The sequence below is a fragment of the Lissotriton vulgaris genome, chromosome 11, assembly GCF_964263255.1.
Source record: "Lissotriton vulgaris chromosome 11, aLisVul1.2, whole genome shotgun sequence".
NCBI classification, from domain to species: Eukaryota; Metazoa; Chordata; class Amphibia; order Caudata; family Salamandridae; genus Lissotriton; species Lissotriton vulgaris.
In genome coordinates, this window is record NC_141699.1 from 1,108,143,641 (window position 1) to 1,108,165,435 (window position 21,795).

Here is a 21,795-nt window from a genome sequence, read left to right on the forward strand (position 1 = left end):
GGGCGTATCTGAGGCCTCCAGAACAGATGTGGCAAGTGACTCCTGGATGACTTCATTTTTAAATGTCCCAGCAGGCTGTGCAGGAAGGTTGTGACCTGGGCAGAGAGATGTGGCACCCCAGTAGAGGCCAGACGTGCCTCACTACTGGAACCACCCACCCACCATTAAAAGACCTTGCACAAGAGAGAGAGCTCTCTTGGTTGTGATTTTCTGCTGGACACTGGGACTGTGGTGGCAGCCATGGACGACACATGGAAGGAAGAACCCTAATACCTAAAACCTGATACTCTCTGGATTAAGCTCTCTAACTTCAGTTGACCCCAGGATCGGTGGGGCATCCCCAGGACCAGGAAAGATAGTCCCCTTAAATCCCCGGATGACAAGTTGGGGGGAGGGGAATACTGGGCTTCTGTGTCAAGGAGCAAATAGACCCAGAGGAAACCAAGGACAAAGGCTGGTGCAGGGAGCCAGGGGAACCCTTCCCCTGCAAAGTTTGCCACCTCAAATGCCTAAGGAAAGTGCTTCAGGCGGCTAGGCTTGCCACCAGCAGAAAACTAGCCCAAGAACATGCACAATGGCCAAAGGAGGCCCCTAATATCAGCAGGCAAATAGGTTGACCCTTAATCACCCTCTCGATTGGAGCATGTGGAGGCCTGTTGACAGCTGATGCAAACCCCACCCAGGGCAGGCCAGGGGCGGTCACCACAAGGAATGAAACCTACTTTTTTTCCCTGAGAGTGTGAATGGGGCCCCCTCCCCAGAGCTAAGTCGGGTCTCATCAATGCAGGGATGTGGGGAGCACGAAGGTGCCCCCAAGAAGTCATCCCTGGTAACCCAAGTTTGGCCCCAACAACAAAAGAGGATAAGGAATGCCACAGCACTACCCCCTCACCCCCCCCCCCCATCAGTTGCAGGCCAGCCCCGATCCTGTGCCCGGTGTTTGAGGGGGAGCAGGGGGCTATTGAACAAGACTGCCCTTTCCGCAGGAGCAGACAGGCAAGGAAAGACTTCGGCACTCGGGAGTGTGGTCGATGAGCTGGGGGCTGGCTGCACTGTGTGGGCTTTCAGGGCTACCCAAATGAGTCGCTGTCTTCAGGGTGCCTGGGTGAGACCGGGCACCATTATAGAACACCGGCCATGCGGCGCAAAAACGCACAGCGGAATAAAAAAGAAAGCAAGGCAATGGATTTCCACATAGCAGCTCGGGAGCCCTCCTAAAATATTCACTAAGCTCCCAAGGAGCACATCCTAATGCCCTGTGGGGCTCCACAAGTTGGCACCATTTTCTCCCCTCGGTGGCCCAGGACGGCAGGGCCATCACCAAGGATGCCTCCAGAGTACGGAGGAGCTGCAGGAGTGGCACAGACTCTCCCAGAGGTTTTACATAGTACTATTATGAAGTTTGCAGAGTCCAAAATAGAATGATCAGCCCAGGATTTTCCCAGAACTTTCAAGCATTCCCAAGGTTGGAGTTTGTGCTCTTCAGCTGGTAGTGCAGGTCTTTCTAGGTTAAAAGTTTATGGCAGCAATTACTGTGTCCTAAGGGTTGTGAAAGAAATGTCCATGTTGAACAGCAGGGCAAAGTTTAGTTACATGTGGTTTGAGATCAAAATGTTATGCCCTCTGGAGGCTAGTTTTATAATTGCATCTTCCTTGCTTCAAATAAACAAAATGAACTCACTCCTGAGAAATACATGTTTTTCTTGAATGCTTTATTAAAATAATTCTGTTAACAGCCACTCGTGATCAAAGTACACATGCTTTTGTTGCCAGGAATAAGTGCTGTCATTCAAGGTTATATTTGATTGACATATGGTTTGATGAACTTGACGCCTTTCGGTGGTCAGAGGTGATTACGCAATGTAATCACAAGGTAAGAGCCAAGCGCTACAATGAGGTGCTTGGGTTACCAGTAGAGAGCAAATGTGATCACATTACTTGTGCAGGCCACACAACCAATGGCCCATTTCCGTCTTCATTTGTTTACCCTTCTTAATCATTGGATAGCTGGGGATATTGTGATTTCTAAAGCAAGTGAACTCAACACAATTATGCAAACATCTTAGAATACTGAGGGACATTTCTTGTGTTTAAAATGTCACTTCATTGACTCACTCTTGAGAATGTCTTGTTTCTGCCTGAGGTATATAAACAGAAAGTAATGCAGAAGCCTACTTTTTCCTTAAAGGGGAGAGCGTTCCAGTCACAAAGATGCCATTACCGGACGCGGACAGCTCCATGCACTGGAAGGTGTACATCGGAGAAGATTATAAGAGGCACATCCTGTTCTGTGGCACGAACCTCCTCCAGTGCAAAACATCTGGTTCCGGCCCCGCGAGAGCTGTGGTTCTGCAAACTGGTAAGTATCCTAAATCAGCATTGCCTTTCTGATATTAGTTTCAGTTTTTTGCAAATATTCAAATTGTGCAATAGGGTCCGGTGGCCAACAAAGCAGGTTTTATCTCTGTCACGGTAGGTATATATGTGTTAACATACCTTCATGGCTATTGAACTCTGAGCTGATTTGTGATTCCAGTTTTATGTATGCTTCGGGGGTACTTTATTCCTTATAATGCAAAATGACAGTCAATTAATCTCTTTCTGAGGCTACAGCAGAAATAATTGTCTGCCCTATTAAAACAAAACTAAATACCAATCACCTTTAAAATTTGACAAGCTGGAAACTTAGAGCCATTTATAAAAGAGCCCCTTTCAATGTCCTTTTATGGTGTGGAAACATCCTGGTGTATTCCTTTGGTAATAACACAAAAAGCATTGTAGTGGTAAGTAAAATGCAAGGTGACTTTACCTGCATAATGTTCCGTGTGTGTGTGAAAAGGGAATAGTGCAAGAAATGTTTGTGCTCAACTGGAGGAAGACATTACAAGCACTATTTCTGTCCGATTAAGTGTCAAAATACATTCTGTACTTTTCAATATATTACAGATAGGCTTACAGTCTGCACCAGCATTCTGTTCGAATTTCTTTTGCAAAAGTAGCGCAAATATAGTAAAATAAGTTTGACGTTTTTGGGTTTCTAACCTGGTGTTCAGGAACAAAGATTTAATTGAAATATGTCTGTTAATAGTTGTAAATAATAATAATGTATAGTCAACAGTGGTATTGTCTCCTTCTGGCTGGACGGACACGTTGGCATCCCTGCGCCTGAATATAGGTGTGTGTAGCGTTCGTACCTTTAGCAAAATAGCCCCGGACTGATGCGGTAACTATACTGACCTAATTTGGTTGTAGCGATGGATCTTACTGAACACATGAAACTTTGGATCAGTACACCACTTTTTTTTTTTTCTTTTTACTTTCACTTGTTGCAGTAGCTGTTATTTCTTTGTATCCTGACAAAGGCCTAGATACTTTTAGAGGTCACCAATGGCCGAAACATGTTGATCCCCTTGATGTAGTTGTCTTGAATCTTGACATTCTTATCATTCAGCTTATTGTTGTTTTTAATCCTGTCATAGGTTAGCTAAATAAAGCTTTGCTGGCTAGCTCTATGGCCAGTTTTGTCTCACATTCACCGTAGCACTGCACTTTCCACTTATTCACACACCAAGCTCACATAGGGTTCTTAATACAACCCATGTGCTCAAATGAAAAGCATCCCTGAGCTCCTCCCTCGTAGAGAGGGGTTGTAGCCCGCGTTAGGATAAGTTCCAAACACGAGGAGGCACCCCTATGATGAAGCATGACACCTATGGTGTGTGAGGGGATTCTTCCTTAAAAGGGATATCTTCCCCTGATCATTTTTTTTATTTTCTGTTGAGGGTTTTGTGTATCGCATTCGAATATTTTCACACAACCTGGACCCGTGGGCTCTTTTTAGAGTTGATGCTTAATGCAATGAATGAATATTTTTTTCATTTCTATGCACAGAGCCAGCAGAAGTAGTGCAAATTGAATTGACCTGTTTTATGATGCCAATAAACCTCTTTTTCATCTACCAACTCTGACTAGTCAAAGAAATGAAGCTCATTTGCGCTTTTAAAGTCCTTCTTTTAAATTATGAGTTCCAGGGACTGCTAGTTCTGTTTTTAGGGAGCTTCTTTTAACATTCTGCTGATTCAACACAAAAGGGGCTCTGTGACCTCGCAGTTGCATTTTGATATAAGGGATAAAGTACCCTATGCCTTACATTATGAGGATATTGCGAGTTACAGAGGAGTTCCAGTACCAAATAGACGAATGGGTCCGAAGACCAAGTTCCTTTATGAGGTTATGGAACTACGAGGTGACTAGCAATATTCTTATCATGCACGTCGGGGGTAACTTATCCCATATAATACATGGTCACACCATGACCTTTCACACAAATCATTTAAAACGTTGGTGCGTAGCTCTTTCCTATGAAAGATTAGGCATGTTTCCAAACATGTAGAATACAAATTAGACCTCTAGTGCAAATTAAACACATCAAAAACCTGTTGGATATTTATTTCAAACATGTATTCACAAGTCAGTTGTGTGTGTGTGTGTATATATATATATATATATATATATATATATATATATATATATATTCACTGAAAAAACCATAGGTTATAGACGATATATAGTTAGGGATTAGCATTTACAAAACCTTATTTTATTTGCACAAAACCATTGAAATTCCATATATAGTTAGTTGCACTAACTATATATCGCGGACCCGCAATCCACTGCTAATGATGTCACATATTACATCATTCATGACATGGTCAGTGACATCACTGATGACATCACTGATGACATCTCAAATGACATCACTGATATCACTGATGACATCACTGATGACAAAACCCAGTGACTGTATGTTTCTGTAAAGTTAAAATATGTCTTACATATTGAAGAATGAGTGGATGTATAAGTGTCTGGATGAAGGATTTAGTAGGTGCATGACTGACTGTATGAGAGAATGATTAAATGTGTCTCACTGAGTGCATGGGTTAGTGATTAAAGTGTCTTAATTTGGCAATCATTATTTATGTTGTTCTGTAAACTGCTGCATGTTTAAATCAGTAGCTATATCAGTAACTATATGGGTTATTGAATGGTTGCCCAAGTATTTGTATGGGAGACTGAGTATGTGTGTGGGTGGCTGGGAGGTGTATAACTCTGTGCATAGATGTGTGAGCAGTTGATTCCCTAGGTGTATGGGTTCAAAAGTGCATGTAGAAACAGCTGTATGGACAGTTGACTGTGTGCATGAGTATATTGGTGAGTGAATGGATATCTCAGTGCTACATGTCAAAGTAAGTACATATGTAAAACACACTCCATGTGAGAGTTGACATATATAAATAACTGAACATAAGAGCCAGTGAATGTGAGAGTGGCTGTATGAATCATTGTGAACTTGTATCAAGGATTGTATAAGAGAGTAAATATGTGTTAGTATATGTTTGAATAAGTAAGGTGTGTATAACTGTATAGTTGAGGAAATGGAGATGTGATTGATTCTTTGCATGACTGACTAGGTGTGTGAGTAACTCCATGGATGTGTGACAGTCTGTGAGTGCCTGTTTACACTGAGTGTATCTAAGGTTATATTAGAGTCTGAAGATGTATTATCACATAAATGATATCATCAGTGATGTAATCAGTAATGTCAAATGAGATGTCAGTGATGTCATTTGAGATGTCATCAGTGATGTCATCAGTGATGTCATTTGAGATGTCATCAGTGATGTCATCAGTGATGTCACTGACCATGTCATGAATGATGTAATATGTGACATCATTAGCAGTGGATTGCGGGTCCGCGATATATAGTTAGTGCAACTAACTATATATGGAATTTCAATGGTTTTGTGCAAATAAAATAAGGTTTTGTAAATGCTAATCCCTAACTATATATGGTCTATAACCTATGCTTTTTTCAGTGAATTTTCAAGGTTTTGTAAATGCAAATTCCTAACTATATATGGTCTATAACCTATGGTTTTTTCTGTGAATTTCATTGGTTTTTTAAAAGCTAATATCTATAGCTGTAAAATATATTCTTTATTAAGTGACGTATCACGTAGCCCGTGAGACGCCTCATGATGCATCGCATAACCGTGACGCATCGTCTCTGCAGCGCAAACCAAACCCAAAACGTAAGTGCACCAGAACACGCTTAAAGATATATATATTTTTTTTAACCTTAATTAGACAAAATCCACACGTGCACATATCACAAACGTTCAAAAAACACAATATGTCGGACTCCCGTTACGCTGCCGGTTAGCTGCCCGGTTAACGTACCAGGAAGCACCTTTACCGCGAAAAATCGCAATTTTTTTTTTCTTTTGCCCCGCAGGGAACTTTAATAGCCCCCTCATCAATCCTAGGGGTTCAGGAGGGGTCTGCCTTACCCCTTTCATTCATTTACACCTTTTTTTTTTCCACCTCTTGTCTCTCGATCCCACAGAGAGACAAGATGGCGGCCGCTCCAGACTGTTTACAATGTTAACAGCCAATCAGCTTCTCCTCAGACTCCCGTTACACTGCCGGTTAGCTTCCCGGTTAGCTGCCCGGTTAGCTGCCCGGTTCGCGTACCAAGACGCGTCTCTACGGCGAAAAAATCGGATTTTTTTTTTTTTTTTGGGCCCCGCGTGGCTTTATAATATCCCCCTCATCAATCCTAGGGGGTCAGAAGGGGTCTACCTTGCCCTCTTTCCTTCATTTCCCCCTTTGTTTTGGCCTCCTCTTGTCTCTCGATCCTACCGAGAGACAAGATGGCGGCCGCTCCGGACTGTTTACAATGTTGACAGCCAATCAGCTTCTCCTCAGACTCCCGTTACACTGCCGGTTAGCTTCCCGGTTCGCGTACCAAGACGCGTCTCTACGGCGAAAAAATCGGAATTTTTTTTTTTTTTTTTTGGGCCCCGCGTGGCTCTATAATATCCCCCTCATCAATCCTAGGGGGTCAGAAGGGGTCTACCTTGCCCCCTTTCCTTCATTTCCCCCTTTTTTTTGGCCTCCTCTTGTCTCTCGATCCTACCGAGAGACAAGATGGCGGCCGCTCCGGATTGTTTAGAATGTTGACAGACACCGGAGAGCCAATCAGCTTCGCATCGCAAAGTTCCGTTACGCGAAAAGTACGCGAACCGGAGCGCTGCCCGGAGCGCTGTTACAGATATATATCTTATTTTAAACGTTAATTTCTCAAAATCCACTGAAGCACATATATTGAGACCTAGCAAAGGCACATCGGGCTAACAGTCCCTACAATTTTGCCAAGTTTCGTGCAAATCCATTCAGCCGTTCGAGCTAAAAGTGAGGCCAACCGCCCTATGGAAAAATGAATGGGAAAAACACGTTTTGGGACCCCCCTTTTTTCTCGGCCCCCCCTTGACGACCCCCCCCCCAAATTTTCAGGGGCTGCTCAGAAACAAAATTTGCCATTTTCCTGAAAATTTCAGCCGATTCCGTCCACAAACGCCAAAGTTATTAGACATAGAATTTTCAAAAGTTCCATAGAGAAAAAATCCTAACTATATATACCTACTGGCTATCGCCAGTAGGTAATTTAAAAACAGTGCAGTAGCTCAGGATGTGTAAGAAGATGCAGAAAGGGTATATCTTTTCTCTATTCAAGGAGTGCACAAAATTAACATTCTCTTTGCTTGGAACAGTAAGCTAGTAAATATAGAGCAAAAGAAAGAAAAGCAAAATTGCATTTCTGTTGCTTTAAACACCTGCTCTATTTATGCTCCCTGACCTTCACCTCAGGGCTCTGGCAATGTGAAGTGAGAAATCAACTGTAATAACCTTTTAATAGTAGAGTTCTGACTGGTTTTCTTTATAATTGGCGACTTGGTGCATCACAACTCAGCAATTGCAAAGAAATCAGTAACTGCCATTTATACAGGGATTACAGAATCCATGCGGACAGGATTTACTGGATGTTGCTGTCTTTACATATTTTATATTTGTTTAATGCACGTTTAATGCTTGTTTTTCTAGTTGTAAGTGCATATGGAAACCCTTGTTATATTATTTGAATCGGCTATTATACCTTCTTTTTATTCCTGGCTTCTTCAGGGGCAAGGGTGAGGTCACCAGGCTGTTCCTCTATTATGTAGAAAAACACACAATTTCTCCTAACAAGTGATGACTCTATACAAAATTTGCAATGTTTTTCATATTGAGGTTAGAAAAAAAACTTTGCGAAGCCCTAATTATCTGTCATTTGGTTTAACACACTTTTTACTTCATGAAAACGAACACGTGACCATTGTTATCGTCAAAGCTTTCATTTGAATAATCTATACCTGGGTATGAGGAAATTCTCTGGATTTAGTACTGGTTTACTCACTATGAAGCTTGTAACTATAAGCAGGGAAATTATAAAACATATATATTTTTTGTCCTGATTTGGGAAAAAATTGTAAGTTTGTTTTCCCCATTGTAGTGAAAGCTTTCAAAGGCTAACATTGGAATATTTTAGTCAAGTATAAAAATTGATAAGCGTCACATAAAAAGATATCTCAAAGTATCAAATTAATAGCTAAAATAAATCGAACAACTTGCCACTGTTAGATTTAGAATAACTATGACAGAAAATAAGTCATTAACCTTGTTTTCTTTGATCCAAGATCCAGCCTTTCAGCTGCTTTCTCTTGGTTGGCCTGCCTCTGGCCAGGCTGCTCCAATGAGGTGTGAAAACCCCTGCTATAGGCTATAGACAATGGACTTCCTGTGGGCAGGGAAGTACTGGCTGCAGAGCAGATGTCAGGAAGAGGGAGAGGGGTAACCAAACGGGTCTCCAAAGGTAAAATGACGCTCTAGGTCAGAGCAGGCTCACCCCCATATCTTGCCGATCCCAGCCACACCGGAGCTCCTGTAATTATATTAGGGGGAAGGTTGGAAGCGGAGTGTTTAGAAAATTGGCCATACCAAAAGGTTGGGTCAGCCCAATCCTGCTCCTCTGGAGGGACTTTCTCCTTGTTGGATTTTGAGTGAAAGGTGCTTTCTGTGGCACGGATATCCCTCATTTTGGAGGAAGTGGTCATACACCTCTGTGGACCCTGCATCCCATTGGTCAGGGGTGCTTCCCTGCTTGTCGCCCAGGAGCACTAGATAAACATGGAAGAGCTGCATAGCTCCACAGATCCGCCACCTGCAACTACAAGAAGAAGGAACACTGCCCTGTTGGAATCTGAGTCTGCACTCAAGGACTGCACCTGCTGCACAATCTGGTACTACAGTCCTAAGGACTGTGCATTGCTAATAGAATGATTAACAAGTGGACTCCCTGAAAGCTACAGGTTAACAGAGCCCACCTGCATCATCTTTACAAAGAGTCCCCATTCTAGAGTGGGTCCAGGGGACTTTTAAGGATTTTGCCGAGTGCATTGTGGGAATTGTAGTCCAGACATGCCAAGCACCACATAGTAGATTCTAGACCCTTGGATTGGTGTTTTGAATACTTTCCAAACTTCTATATGCTGTTCAAGAAGGTACTCTTGAGGGTTCAAAAAAGCTTCATAATCTGACCAGATGCAATGTGGGAATTGTAGTCCCAGATCCCAAGAGGCAAATCAGGGCATCAGAACCCTTTGCTAGTGCTGTGGACCCCTTTCCTGCATCAGGACACTGTTCTGTAAGTCATTGTAAAGAACTCTTGACTTTGTCCTAGTCCAGCACAACCTTTTTAACCCTTTGAGTGCTATGTGCTTCTAATCACTAGTTCTATCTTTAAAAACAATCCTATTTCTGGTTCCATGCATTGGATTTTTGTGAATTTGGTGTCTATTTGTTTATAAAAAATAGAATCTATTTTTATAAATGGGTGTTGGATTTTTATAAATGGGTGTTGGATTTTTATAAATGGGTGTTTTCTTGCTTCTTTAATGTATTGGTGTTTTTAAATGCTTTTCACATCTGTCTCCTAGGTTAAGCCTGCCCGCTCGTTACCAGCTACCTAGGGTTGAGCAAGGGATTCATTTATGGAGACCTTGACTGGACCTTATATTGTGTTTGTGGTCTTAATACCAGTGGTCGGTCCCTACTTACCACTACAGATAATCCACTTTCCCACAAGTCGGTTGTGTTAAGAATGGACTGAATAATAAGAAAGATATAATTATGTAAAGTGCAAAGCCAGCCAAAAGGCGGTGGAAAGCGGTATAGAGTAAAGGGGAAGTTTAACATTGATGAGTGGTAGGAGCTGTGGCTGTTCATGCATTTGTGATGTAGTGTTTTAAAAAAAGGAAGTTTTCAACTGTTATTCAAATTGGAGCAGCATTGGGACCGCCCTCCTGGATATGGAGGTGCCTGGGCCACAAACAAAACAACGAAACCAATTCCATTTAGTTTGAGTCATGTGCACGCATTGCCATTGCACTAAGACATGTACGAGCTGAAGCAACTCAAAATAAGGGTATGTTGCAGAGCCCAGCATCAGATGGCATGGGAAGAAAGGGGAGTATGATATGATCATTCTGGCAATTGCACATACCTCTCAAAATACCGTTGCAGTAGGAAGAGGGCACTGTTTAACCGAATGTTATGAATGTGCCAAGAAGAACATTTAAAAAAAATAATGAATGCTCATCTGTTTGCTACGGCTGAGACCTTAAATGTTGAGTAAACGTCAATCGTCCATTATTACCTCTGCTCACTTTTTTGTCAGAAGTAATGTATTTAATATTCTTTTAGTCCATTAAAACCATAAACACCAACACACATAAAATTCAACAAGGTTAAAAAGATGCATACAAGAAAGGCAATTTTTTTTGTCATAACCCTACCTTAGCCATTGGGCATCATAGTGCCTGTCCATTTTTTTTTTTTTTCATCTTTCTTTATAAATATATATAAAAAAGATGCCAAATACAGAAGTGATCTTTTCCCTAATAAGGAAAGTGCAAAATTGCCACGCTGGCCGCTGGAGTTTACATAAATAGATCGCTATAGATAAAGTGCTGTTATGCTGAACTGCAGCAGGTGTATACACGGTGCTAGATGGACATGGCTTTTCCCCCTGTTAAAGTGCAAGTGTGCGAAACTACGTGTCATTAAAATGCGCAGTTAAACTGATTGTTAGCTAAGCCTGGCGGTCTAGGGAACCACTTTATGGCGGTCTCTAGCAGTCCGTCCTTGGAGATTGCTTAGTCCTGTAAAGTTGATCTTAAAAACTTTGGATTTGTCACATCCTAGAATCCAATTTTAGGAGCCCCCTCCAGATTACTCTGTGCTAAACCTAAATGCTAATCAAATTTTTAAAAATGTTCTAGAAGGAGTTGATCTAATATTCTGCATTATGTTACTTGGGTCCGTACACTCGACCCTTGCAGACCTACAGAACCTGATTCCCCGGTTGAGGAACTCTGTCTTAATAAAGTTCTTCGTTGGTCCATCAATGCAGGACCGGTGCAACAATGTGGAGCAGAGTTTCGTTCCCCTGATGGCATAAGCGGCAGGACCGATATTCACTTAATCCAACCATCCTCCATTTTAGCATGAGGTCTAATGTTGGTATCTCTCCAAATCTTAAGGCAAAAATTGGCTGTTTGATCTTCCAGTGGAAAGGTGCTACCAACAGGAGTGATTCCTTTAAAAGGGAATATAATTTCAGCACCTGCCACCCATGACTGTGTCTAGACAGGCTTTCCTTATCTGCCACCCAGCTTTGCAGTTTGGTTGATTTATTTACCAGTTTCTTGAAAGTTTGCCCAGAGATATTCGAATTCCATAGGTCACCCATTTCGAGCATCCTAATACTATTTTCAAATTATTTCATGTCCAGGCCATTTCCCACGTTGTAAATTGATTTTGGTCCAGACTAAGTGAGCCAAGGTGTTTTCAGTTGCTGTACGCAGCTTATAACAAAGCTTTACAATTGCTGCCGGATTAGCAAGTGTCTGCTTTGTGAGGAGAAATTCTAACCAGAGCTGTGCAGGCGAGGCCAACCTAGGGAGCCTGAAGGATTTTTTTTATAGGCTCTTTTCAGCAGTTTGTCTAGCAGAAGAGCCTCGTCACTCAACATTCTCTGATCTGTATGTGATCAAATTCCAAATCATGCAATAACGGTGAAAAGTATTTTAGCTCCACATCCATCAATGCTATTGGTCTGTAGTTACTGGGTGAGCATGCCGACCCTTTTTTGAAAATGGGATGAAGCATTAAGCCCCTCCAGCTGTCAGGAATAACGTTGTTTTCCAGAATGAAGTTAAACATTGACGCTGGGAAGCTGACCCATTGTGGAATAAGATGTTTAAACAATGCCTGAGGTAGTCCATTCAGGCCAGGGGCACAGTCTGCCTGGGACTTTTTGATAACCTTCCCTACCTCGATTGCTGTAATTATCTGCTGTGCCACAGTGGGTTTATTGGGATGGTAGGGGCTAGTTGTAAGCGTCAAACCGCTCTTGAAGAGTGTCTTCAAATAGTGAACCCATTCAATCTCACTGATATTAGCGTTATTTGCAGATGCTGGACCTTTCTCATTCCTTTTGATTATCCGCCAGAATCTTTTTGAGTCCTGAGTTTTAGAGGCGTGTAGTAACCGTAATACTTCTTGTTTGGACTGTTTATACATGCAGATCTCTTTTTTTAATCGCTGTCTCACATTGCGGACTTCTTGTAATAGGTCTGGATCTCCTGGGTATAGATGCGATTGCCGGAAGAGTTGCCTGCTTCCATTTTTTGAATATGAGGGGGGCATAATTAATGATTTACATAAGTCAAGTCGAGATCCCTTTTAATGGCTGTTCTCGCTGTGGCTTTTGGTCATGTTGTTGAGAATTTCCCATAACACTATCGTATTAGGACCCTTTTTGAACTAAGACCTGTAGACTTGAAACTGCTTCCTTTACTCTGGAATTGATAGAACAGGAGGTCCACTTCAGGCATTTCAGATTTTCTGAGTGAGTTTCTCCTGAAAACATGCAAACTAATTAGAGTTTGGATAGGGATGCATTCACCATGATGACCTGAGGATTGAGACCGCTCTCTACTCGATGGGAGATACTATCATTGCAAACCTGGTTGTAAAGGGGCATTGAAACAAGCGTGTCCTCTACAATTTAAACCACATTGCCCCGGACTCTTGACCAAGCAGGCGGAATGTCGGATCATTTTCAACCATTAGTGCCGACGGACCCAATAATTCTGAGACCTTTATGAGCTCTTCTCCAGATTAATTCAGATTAATTCCTCCATGTTTTCGATGGCATTGCTTGCTCAGGGAGAGGGTAAATTGCGCCGGTATGTTCCTCCGAGGGATAGTGATAGTTGAGGTTGAAGTCTTCAGAGACTAGCCAATGTGAATTAATATGACTGTCTTTCAGCTGAGATAGATGGACTACCCATCTTTTGGATGAAGGCACTTTTTGCTTTGGATTGATGTATAAGTTATTAGCCCAGCCTTCCATTTTTATTACTAGCATATTTGGATCGTCCACATACACTTCAGCTGTTTTAATCGCTAGATTGGTGTTTATATAAATTGCCAGGATGCCTTTCGCCCTTCCATAAACGCTCTTTCTTTCAGCTGATTTCATAAATTCTTTATAACCAATAAGGGGGATACTAAACTGCACCCAGGTCTACTGAAACATTAGGATGTCAAAGGATCTAAAAAAAATCCTGTGAATTCTGGATCCATAAATTTTGTCTGTAGACCACTGATGTTCCAGGAACAGACTGAGAAGCCACCATGAACCATTTCTGGTGGCCTCTCCTCGACTCAATCTTGAATGCTCCAGGTTCGAGACAGGGCTTGCGGTAACCAACCCCAGGCGTTTGTGTTCATTAGTTGGTACCAGTCTTCGCTGATGGCCAGGGTCTATTTTATTGGTTACTTTGATTGTCATCTTTGTGAAATATTGGTCGATGTTGTGATGAGCCAGAGGGGGAGATCTACCACTGGCTCCTCTTAATACAGACCAGTTGGAAGCCATTTGCTCACATGTTGATGGTCCTGCTAGGACCACAAGGGGATATCCATCCTCGTCATAGATTATTATCTCAATGCCCCAGTCTTTTAGATGCTTTCTCTTTTAAAAAAATTGGGCTAGAAGCACAGAAGATGAGAAGGTGACCAGCGTAGGAGCCGTGAGCTGTCGCCCTTTTGCTGGCAGGAACTTGATTGATTGAATATCACCAGACATGACCTAGTCTATGCCCGGGAAGGGTTTGATCAGCTTTAGAATAGTTGAACGATTTAAGATATCTTGGGAACCCCTTGACTTAAATACCGGGATTCATTATAGCTTCTGACCGGTGTTGTTTAAACCACCAAGAAGATAGTCCACTCCGATGTGATCTCTTGAAGTCAATAGATTGTGACCGATTACCACCTGCAGCTGAAGTTCTGGGAGACCCTGCTCCACTATAGGCTGCTACTGAGTTTCTTCCTCCTTACACTGCTGTTTCTTGGAACGCCGTGTTTGGTCCTAGCTTCTTGCACTCCTGGTATTCCTCAGACTGTGAGCTTCATATCGGCAAAGGCCTGGTGCCTGGTGTATAAGAGGCCCTCATATTTACAGTGGAGGCTGCCTTACTGTGGGCAATATTATGGACTAAAGCTGAGGTGGCACCGTGTGCATTCAGGCCCCTTGGAACGTTCCCAGGACACAGATTTTCCTGTTGAAGCATTAGGAGGGGTAAACGTTCTATAAGGTACCAGAGAGGGTTTTATTCCTTCGTTTCCTTTCCCTTTTAGTTAGTTTGTCGAGGTAGCACAAGGACGTTAGTTTTTATGCTCCCTTCAACAGGAGATTCATAGTGGAGCCTAGAATGTCTTTCAAAGGTATCGCCCAGTATTTCCAAAGAGTCTTTGTCTGCCAGCCTATTATTGGGGTCTATTGGACTTCATAGAGCTACCATCTCTGGACTGCAAGTCCTCTCTTTTAAAGTTGTTCCGGGTCAAAACTTGGGGCTTATGATGTTCCCCAGTATAGCTGCCATAATTACCGGAAGTTGCACCAATTTATCTACTAGCACCTTGCAAGAACCGATTTTAAAGTCATTAAGGCGGTTTGATTGGGCCCTTTCAACTAGTGTGTTAAACCTTTGAGTTTCTCATTGATTCCAGACACAAAGATTGTCATGGTGTTAATTAAATCCGCCTGGATACCCATTTGATTAGAGTGGTGAGTTAGGGCCAGTACTGCTGCTTGCATTGCATTCAGTACAGCAGACCACAAATTAGGGGCGGTATCTCTGGGATTCACCATCTGTACTCTTTGGGAAACTTGTCCTCTAGGGTTGTTCCCTGGAAATCTAGTTGGAGATCCTACATCATTCAGCTGAATAAACTTTGCTTTCAAAGAGCAATCTTGCTTATGAACTCTATGTAAGTGGTGGGCGTTGATGGATACGGGAATGTTGTTCCATACCCTGGGTGTAGAGGTAGGAAAGACCTGCTGCCTTTTTCTTCTCTTACATTTCCTAATCTGCACTCTGATGGCATCCTGTCTGCATGGGTGCAGCCAACTAAGCGAGATGGGGACCTTGTCTGCAAGATAAGCGGGATGCTGTTTGTGATGCCTTGGTAAATGATGCAGCTGGTTTTGAATATTAGGTGGGCCAGCAGGGGGAGTCATTGGAGTTACATAAGTATGGGGGTGCTTGTGGGGAGTCTTGGAGGGCTTGGAGTAGGATGTTAGCAGCCCCCATATGCAAGAGTACGAGAGCTTGAAGAGCAAATCTGAAATTGCGGTCTGGAAGAACTAATCTCACTTTGTTTAGACGAGAGAACTTTTACCAGGCTGTTTTTTTTTGAGACACAATATATATTATGATTTATGATGCTGTTCTTTGCCATGCATCTAAGGTTAGTGAAAGAATGACACTCACCTGATTTAAATTTACAGCCACCCCAACATGATATCTACAGGATATGCAGCAAGCGCAAACATATGGAAGTAAAAACAGACACAGGTGCAGCCATATCATAAAATTAACATCTTGATATATATAAAATGTGATTTCAATCTCCATTGTGTAGTCCACACACAAAGTAGGGGGGACATCATGCAGTGAAAGGACAATATTGGAGGATTTGCAGAAGTTATTTGTACTTGCATACTTTGTTTCGCTTGCGAATCAACTGCTGCTCATTCTATTTTTCTATTTTCAATAGAATATAATTGAGTGGAATGTATATAAGAAAGATTCCAAAACTAACACAATCTTGACTAAATGTAAGGACATTAATAAATCCATTATATATTCCCTGGGAATGGGACTATGTAGCACTACAAGAGCACCAACTATCAACCTTGTAAGTACCTGAAACAAGCAACTAGTTTACTAAATATCCTATGACGTATTGGACTAATCTCCAAAGCAATGTAAGAGCCTCCAGTTTCAGCTCATTGCCCCCTTTTTATTACCACTTTCTTTTCGCGCCATCATTATCTTGTATTATCTTTGCATTGGTTGCCTCCTTGCTTGTTGCCGGACTAATCCAAGATGCATCTTCTTCAATCTTCCTCTGGTAAAATGTTGGTGTCGGCCACAGTGTGCAGCTCTACAGATCCAGTCTACGTGCTGTTCACCGTGGTCTTGTTGTATACACTTCCTTAAGCATTTGTCTCTGATAATCTCATTGTTTTCCTATCTTCACCAGGGTTCAACACAGCAAAGGGTGATCTGGTGAGGTCCATCCTATATTCCAGGCCTGTTGACTTCAAGCTTCACCGAGACGCAGTCCGCTTTATCATGTGTCTTGCTGTTTTTGGCCTCATTGCAGTGATTTACACAATTGTGGTATACAGCAGAGCAGGTGTAAGTAATATTTTCTTTAATGCACAGGTTTGAGGGTATGGGTATTGGGGTGTGGGAGGCACTGGGTTAGGGCAGAGATAAAATAGAAAGGTCTGCACCCCTCTAAATCAGGAAGGGGTCTGAAAAAAACAGGCTGCATTCCTCACGGCAGGCGGAAGCACAATTCCGTATTTCTATACTTTGCCTAAAATGCACAAGAAAAAAGTCCCACCTCCGGGCCGACCCATTATGTCGGGAATCGGTTCTCTCCTCGAACCCCTTTCAACTTTCTGTGACCATTACCTAAAACCCCTCATACAGAAGACCTCGACGTATCTAAAAGATACTAAAAATCTCTTACAATTACTAGAACAAGTTACTTTTGAAGAAGACTCTATCATCCTAGTCACACTAGACATTGAGAGTCTCTACACCAGCATTCCCAGGACTCTGAGAGTCTCGAACTGGGGAACAGCTTTAGACTCAATCACGTGGGACTACAGAACACCCAAAGAATTAATATTACAATGTGTGACCATGGCCCTAAAAGAAAAGTATTTCGAATACCAAGGGAAGTTATACCTCCAGTGTACTGGAACTTCCATGGGCAGCACTTTTGCTCCGAGCGTAGCGGGACCATATGTCCATGACTTAGAGACCAAGCATTTCCTACCCACCAATAACCCTTTTACCTCCTCCATAGGATTATGGAGGAGGTATATTGATGACCTCTTCCTGATCTGGAAGGGTGGAGAGACCAATCTAGAAAAATTCTTGACTTGGATAAACACCCTAGATCCATACCTAAAATTCACCCATTGCTCCAGCAAGCAGTCAGTGGTATTCTTGGATGTGAATAAATCATGTGTCACCATGGGATCATGGTGCCATCCCTGTATTTTAGGCACTCCTTTGGTTCTCCTGAAAGTGAGACTCCAAGAAATTCTTATGACGAATTGTTTATTCATTCATCTATATTTTCATCGTATTTCACGTAAAACAGTTCAAATCATCTCAATAGAGTTTTCACAATGTGAATACATTCAAATGCTCCATGTATTCTTGGATGTGGTCATTACTGTACATGGCACGGTTCTAACAACTAGAACTCATTACAAACCAACAGCTAAGAACAATCTGCTTGAATTTTCAAGCTTCCATTCAAGACCTCTTAGGGAGAACCTACCCTATGGCCAGTATCTCAGGATTAAGCATGAGCGGGAAATCCGTTACGCTCGCGGATTTTTGGGAAATCCGCAATCCGCGAATGTTGCGGATTTCTCTCAAAATCCGCAAAAAAAAAATCCGCGAGCGTAACGGGTTCAAAAGTTGAACCCCCACTCATGCAACTATTTTACAATGGCACCAGCAAGCTGCCAGCGCCGTTGTAAAATAGTTACAAAGTTAGCTTGCACAGGAACCACTAGATAAAACGAAGCAGGTGCTGCTTTATTTTATCTAAGTGCTTCCTGTGCAAGCTAACTTTGTAACTATTTTACAACGGCGCTGGCAGCTTGCTGGCGCCATTGTAAAATAGTTACAGGCACAGCCTTACACAGGTCACTCAAGGGACCCCTGCGCCCTTCAGGGCGATTGCATAGTAACACACACATGGTCACTCGAACTAGTTGATGCTCAAATTCATTAACCCAAAAACAATCATGAGCGTCTTCGAGGCTGGACAGGTGGGCCTCTTCCCAAATCTACCGTGGAAAATCAGCTGTGATGCTGGGTAGAGGGCGGCCTTTGCATGGTCGCTCGAACTAGTTGATGCTCAAAATCAGTGACTCATTCATTAGCCCAAAAACAATCATGAGCGTCTTCGAGGCGGGACAGGTGTGCCTCTTCCCAAATCTACTGTGGAAAATCAGCTGTGATGCTGGGTAGAGGCCTTTGCATCCTTGACTTTCATGAGCGCAATCCCCGTGCTGTTCCTGTGACCAGGAGCTTCTTTCTCTTCATATAATTGTGTTCGCACGGGTTGCTGCAAGTTCGCACGCGTTTTGTACAATTTCGTAATTTGCGAAATTGTACAAAACCCTCGCAAACTTGCAGAAACCCGTGCGAACATAAAAAAAAACAAAAATCCGCAAATTCGCGAGAATTCGCGGATTTTGCGGATTGCGAGTTCGCAAATCCGCAAAATTCGCGAACGCGAGATTCGCAAAATTCGCCCATACTTACTCAGGATATGCAGGGATTGTAGTGACATTAGGGACTACAAAACCCAAGCAACTGACCTCACTGAGAGATTGAAATCTAGAGGTTATCCTGTCAAGATTCTCGATAAAGGAAACAAACGTGCAAGGAACCAACTGCTTGAAGCACTTCTGGAGGATACCGTCAAGGAATCCACAGATATGCCTCACATGAGTCACGACCTACAGTTGCCTATCAGATGCCATGAAAAAGTCAGTCAATAGACACTGGAAGATTGTCACAAGTAACAAAAGGACCTGGGATAAACCCCTCTTCTCGTTAAAAAAAGGCAGGAGCCTAAAAGACTCCCTGGTACACACACAACCAACAACAGGTCCGTCTAACTCTCTTACTGAGAGGTCCATCGCCAGCTTCGATCGACCAGCCACGCCCTCGCCGCCGTCCCCCGCATCCGAAGAGCCACAACGGGAGGAAGATCCTTCTCCTACCTGGCCGCCAAGACGTGGAACTCCCTCCCCTCCCACCTCCGCCTGACCCAAGACCACCTCGCCTTCAGGAAGCAACTCAAGACCTGGCTGTTCGAGCAGTAGCGGATCCCCCCTCCCCAAGCGCCTTGAGACCCTCGGGTGAGTAGCGCACTATACAAATGCTTTGATTGATTGATTGAAGTGCATGGGGTTTACTACTCATTACCGGACATTATCCATGTTCTAATTGCAGTGTGTGTCATTTGACGGCACATACGAAAGAACTTTCTTTGGAACCAGGCAGAACATGGACACAGAGGACACAAACAAACCGTAACTCGATCAATGTGGTCTATCTGATCACGTGCCCCTGCCAGAAAAGATCTGTTGGAATGACTACCCGCAAAGTGAAACAGCGCATCTGCGAACATCGCAGTAACATCAGATGCCGGTAAGTAACAACCAAGATGAGTGAACACTTCCTCCAACATAATCACACCCCCAACAACCTTCACTGGACCATCATCGAGCAAATCATCACTGAAAGAAACACTGCCAACATCCTATTTGAAAAGGAACAACACTGGGTATACAGACTGGGGACCCATCTGAATGGCCTCAACGACCAGATCCCCTGGTCCTCAGTACTTCAGCGTTAGGATCCTCTTATGATTAGAGTCTTCACCTTATCAATGAGTATCATGTAGAAATTCGTGTCCCCTAACACCTTAGTGTGTTTCATTTTTTAACGTGCCAATAGCCCCCCTTTTTTGAACATCCCCTAGTCCTCCTATCGCATGTGCTGCAAGTTACCAATGTGACTTCCTAATATTAATATTTTATGATTAGGTCATATAGAAACTAGTTTCTTTGAAACACCTCAGTGTGGATCACAAAAAATATTCCAGCAGACACCCTTTTATAACACGTCGATTGACAACCCATGTGTCCTTAGTCCACTTATCGCACATGCTCGTTAGTTCATCAAACTAATTTATAGCTGAGTCAATGTCTCCCATGTTTTTCCACTGGTAGCGTTTTTAGAGACTCATAATAAACGCTCATGTAGTGATCTTTATGCAATTCTGTAACTCTTGCGACTCTTATGTAATTTGCCGGTAATCGATAAAGTTACAGCATTTGAAAACACGAACTGTCACGGCTTGCGTGTACACCTCTCTTGCACCTTGCCAATTGATAGGCTGTCCCTCCGCCAATGATGTGGAGCCAGTGACTTACATTCCAAGCCTCTTTCATTCCCGTGATTGGATTGGTCCACCCACCCTCCCCAGCAAACTCCGCCCCCGCTGGCTCTATTGTTTAGCTTTCTCCGACCCGGTATCACATCCACGTTATCCGGTAGTAGGAGACGCTAGGTGCCGAGCGGGTGTCAGGCGTTGCGGGTGTAAGATCCTTCTTCCTTCTCTCCATAACGGAGATAAGTAATCTGCGAGTCCGCTTGATACTATGTGTCTAACCCTCATTTCGTATTTTTAATATCCCTCTACAGGGTGTGCCATTGTCGCCTCCACCCCTCCCGAGACCTATGGGGTGTGGATCTTTTTTTATTTACAAGTGAGAAATCTTCTCAGTATTCGTCAGTTATTTTACCTTGCCGCATTTACATCACTACTGGCCCTACATTCGGGCATTTTGATCGCTAACCACGAGTGATGTATAATCCGCCGCTTTGTCATACGGCCATTTCTACTTGTCATATTACATGTTCACACACGTGTCTGATTTCCAGAACAGCGTTTTCCTGCACTAACATAGCTGTTATGGCACCATGGTCACTCATATTGACTAGCCTATAGCACGTCCACGCGGAGATCATTCTGGCAGAAAACTTTACAGACGGATTGCACTAATTATGTGTTGTCTTCTTTGTATGTATGTCCTTTCATTTTCAGACTATACAGGTTCCTCTCAACTGAGGGAAAACCCACAACTTGATGGTTTGTTTGTTTTTTGCACCCTTTTTCACACTTGATTTTAACTTTCACGTCCTCTGGTAAGGGTGGGCCTTAGCGCGCCCATACCGCCGAGGTACACTACGTACGGTCCTGATGAAAGCCTAATAAAATGACACATAGATGGGCAGAAACATGTCGACCCAACTCTAAAGTGGAAATATCCAAACAATAATTTGGTAGATTTCCCACACATATATTTTTACTTGTGTCAGGCTGACCATTGAATAAAACTTTTGTATGGTACAGCCCTTGACATTTTTTAAATCACATCTTTTTGACACTATTGCCACGAATAACAAGCTCTGCAGTAATCTGGCGTTGTAGCACACCAGGGAGGCATTCGGCTTCTCCTGGTGGGCCCGATGATGAAGCATGTCACCACCCAGGGTGGTGAGTGAGGGCTTCCTAAAGAAATCCCTAATGATTTCCAATGTGACACATTAAAGTCGATTTTTCCTTCTCTGCTTTCTGTGCTCATACATTCGTTTTTCACGA

General features: G+C 42.9%; 1 protein-coding gene across 1 annotated transcript in view; it reads left to right on the top strand.

Annotated features, from left to right (window-relative positions):
* LOC147684252 (putative cation-transporting ATPase 13A4) overlaps nt 1-21,795 on the top strand; it is a 287,710-nt gene that overhangs the window by 108,803 nt on the left and 157,112 nt on the right. Inside the window, exons 10-11 of the mRNA XM_086944653.1 lie at nt 2,189-2,359; nt 16,561-16,718. Of these exons, the coding sequence (XP_086800779.1) occupies nt 2,189-2,359; nt 16,561-16,718 (329 nt within the window). The remainder of the gene's footprint in view (nt 1-2,188; nt 2,360-16,560; nt 16,719-21,795) is intronic.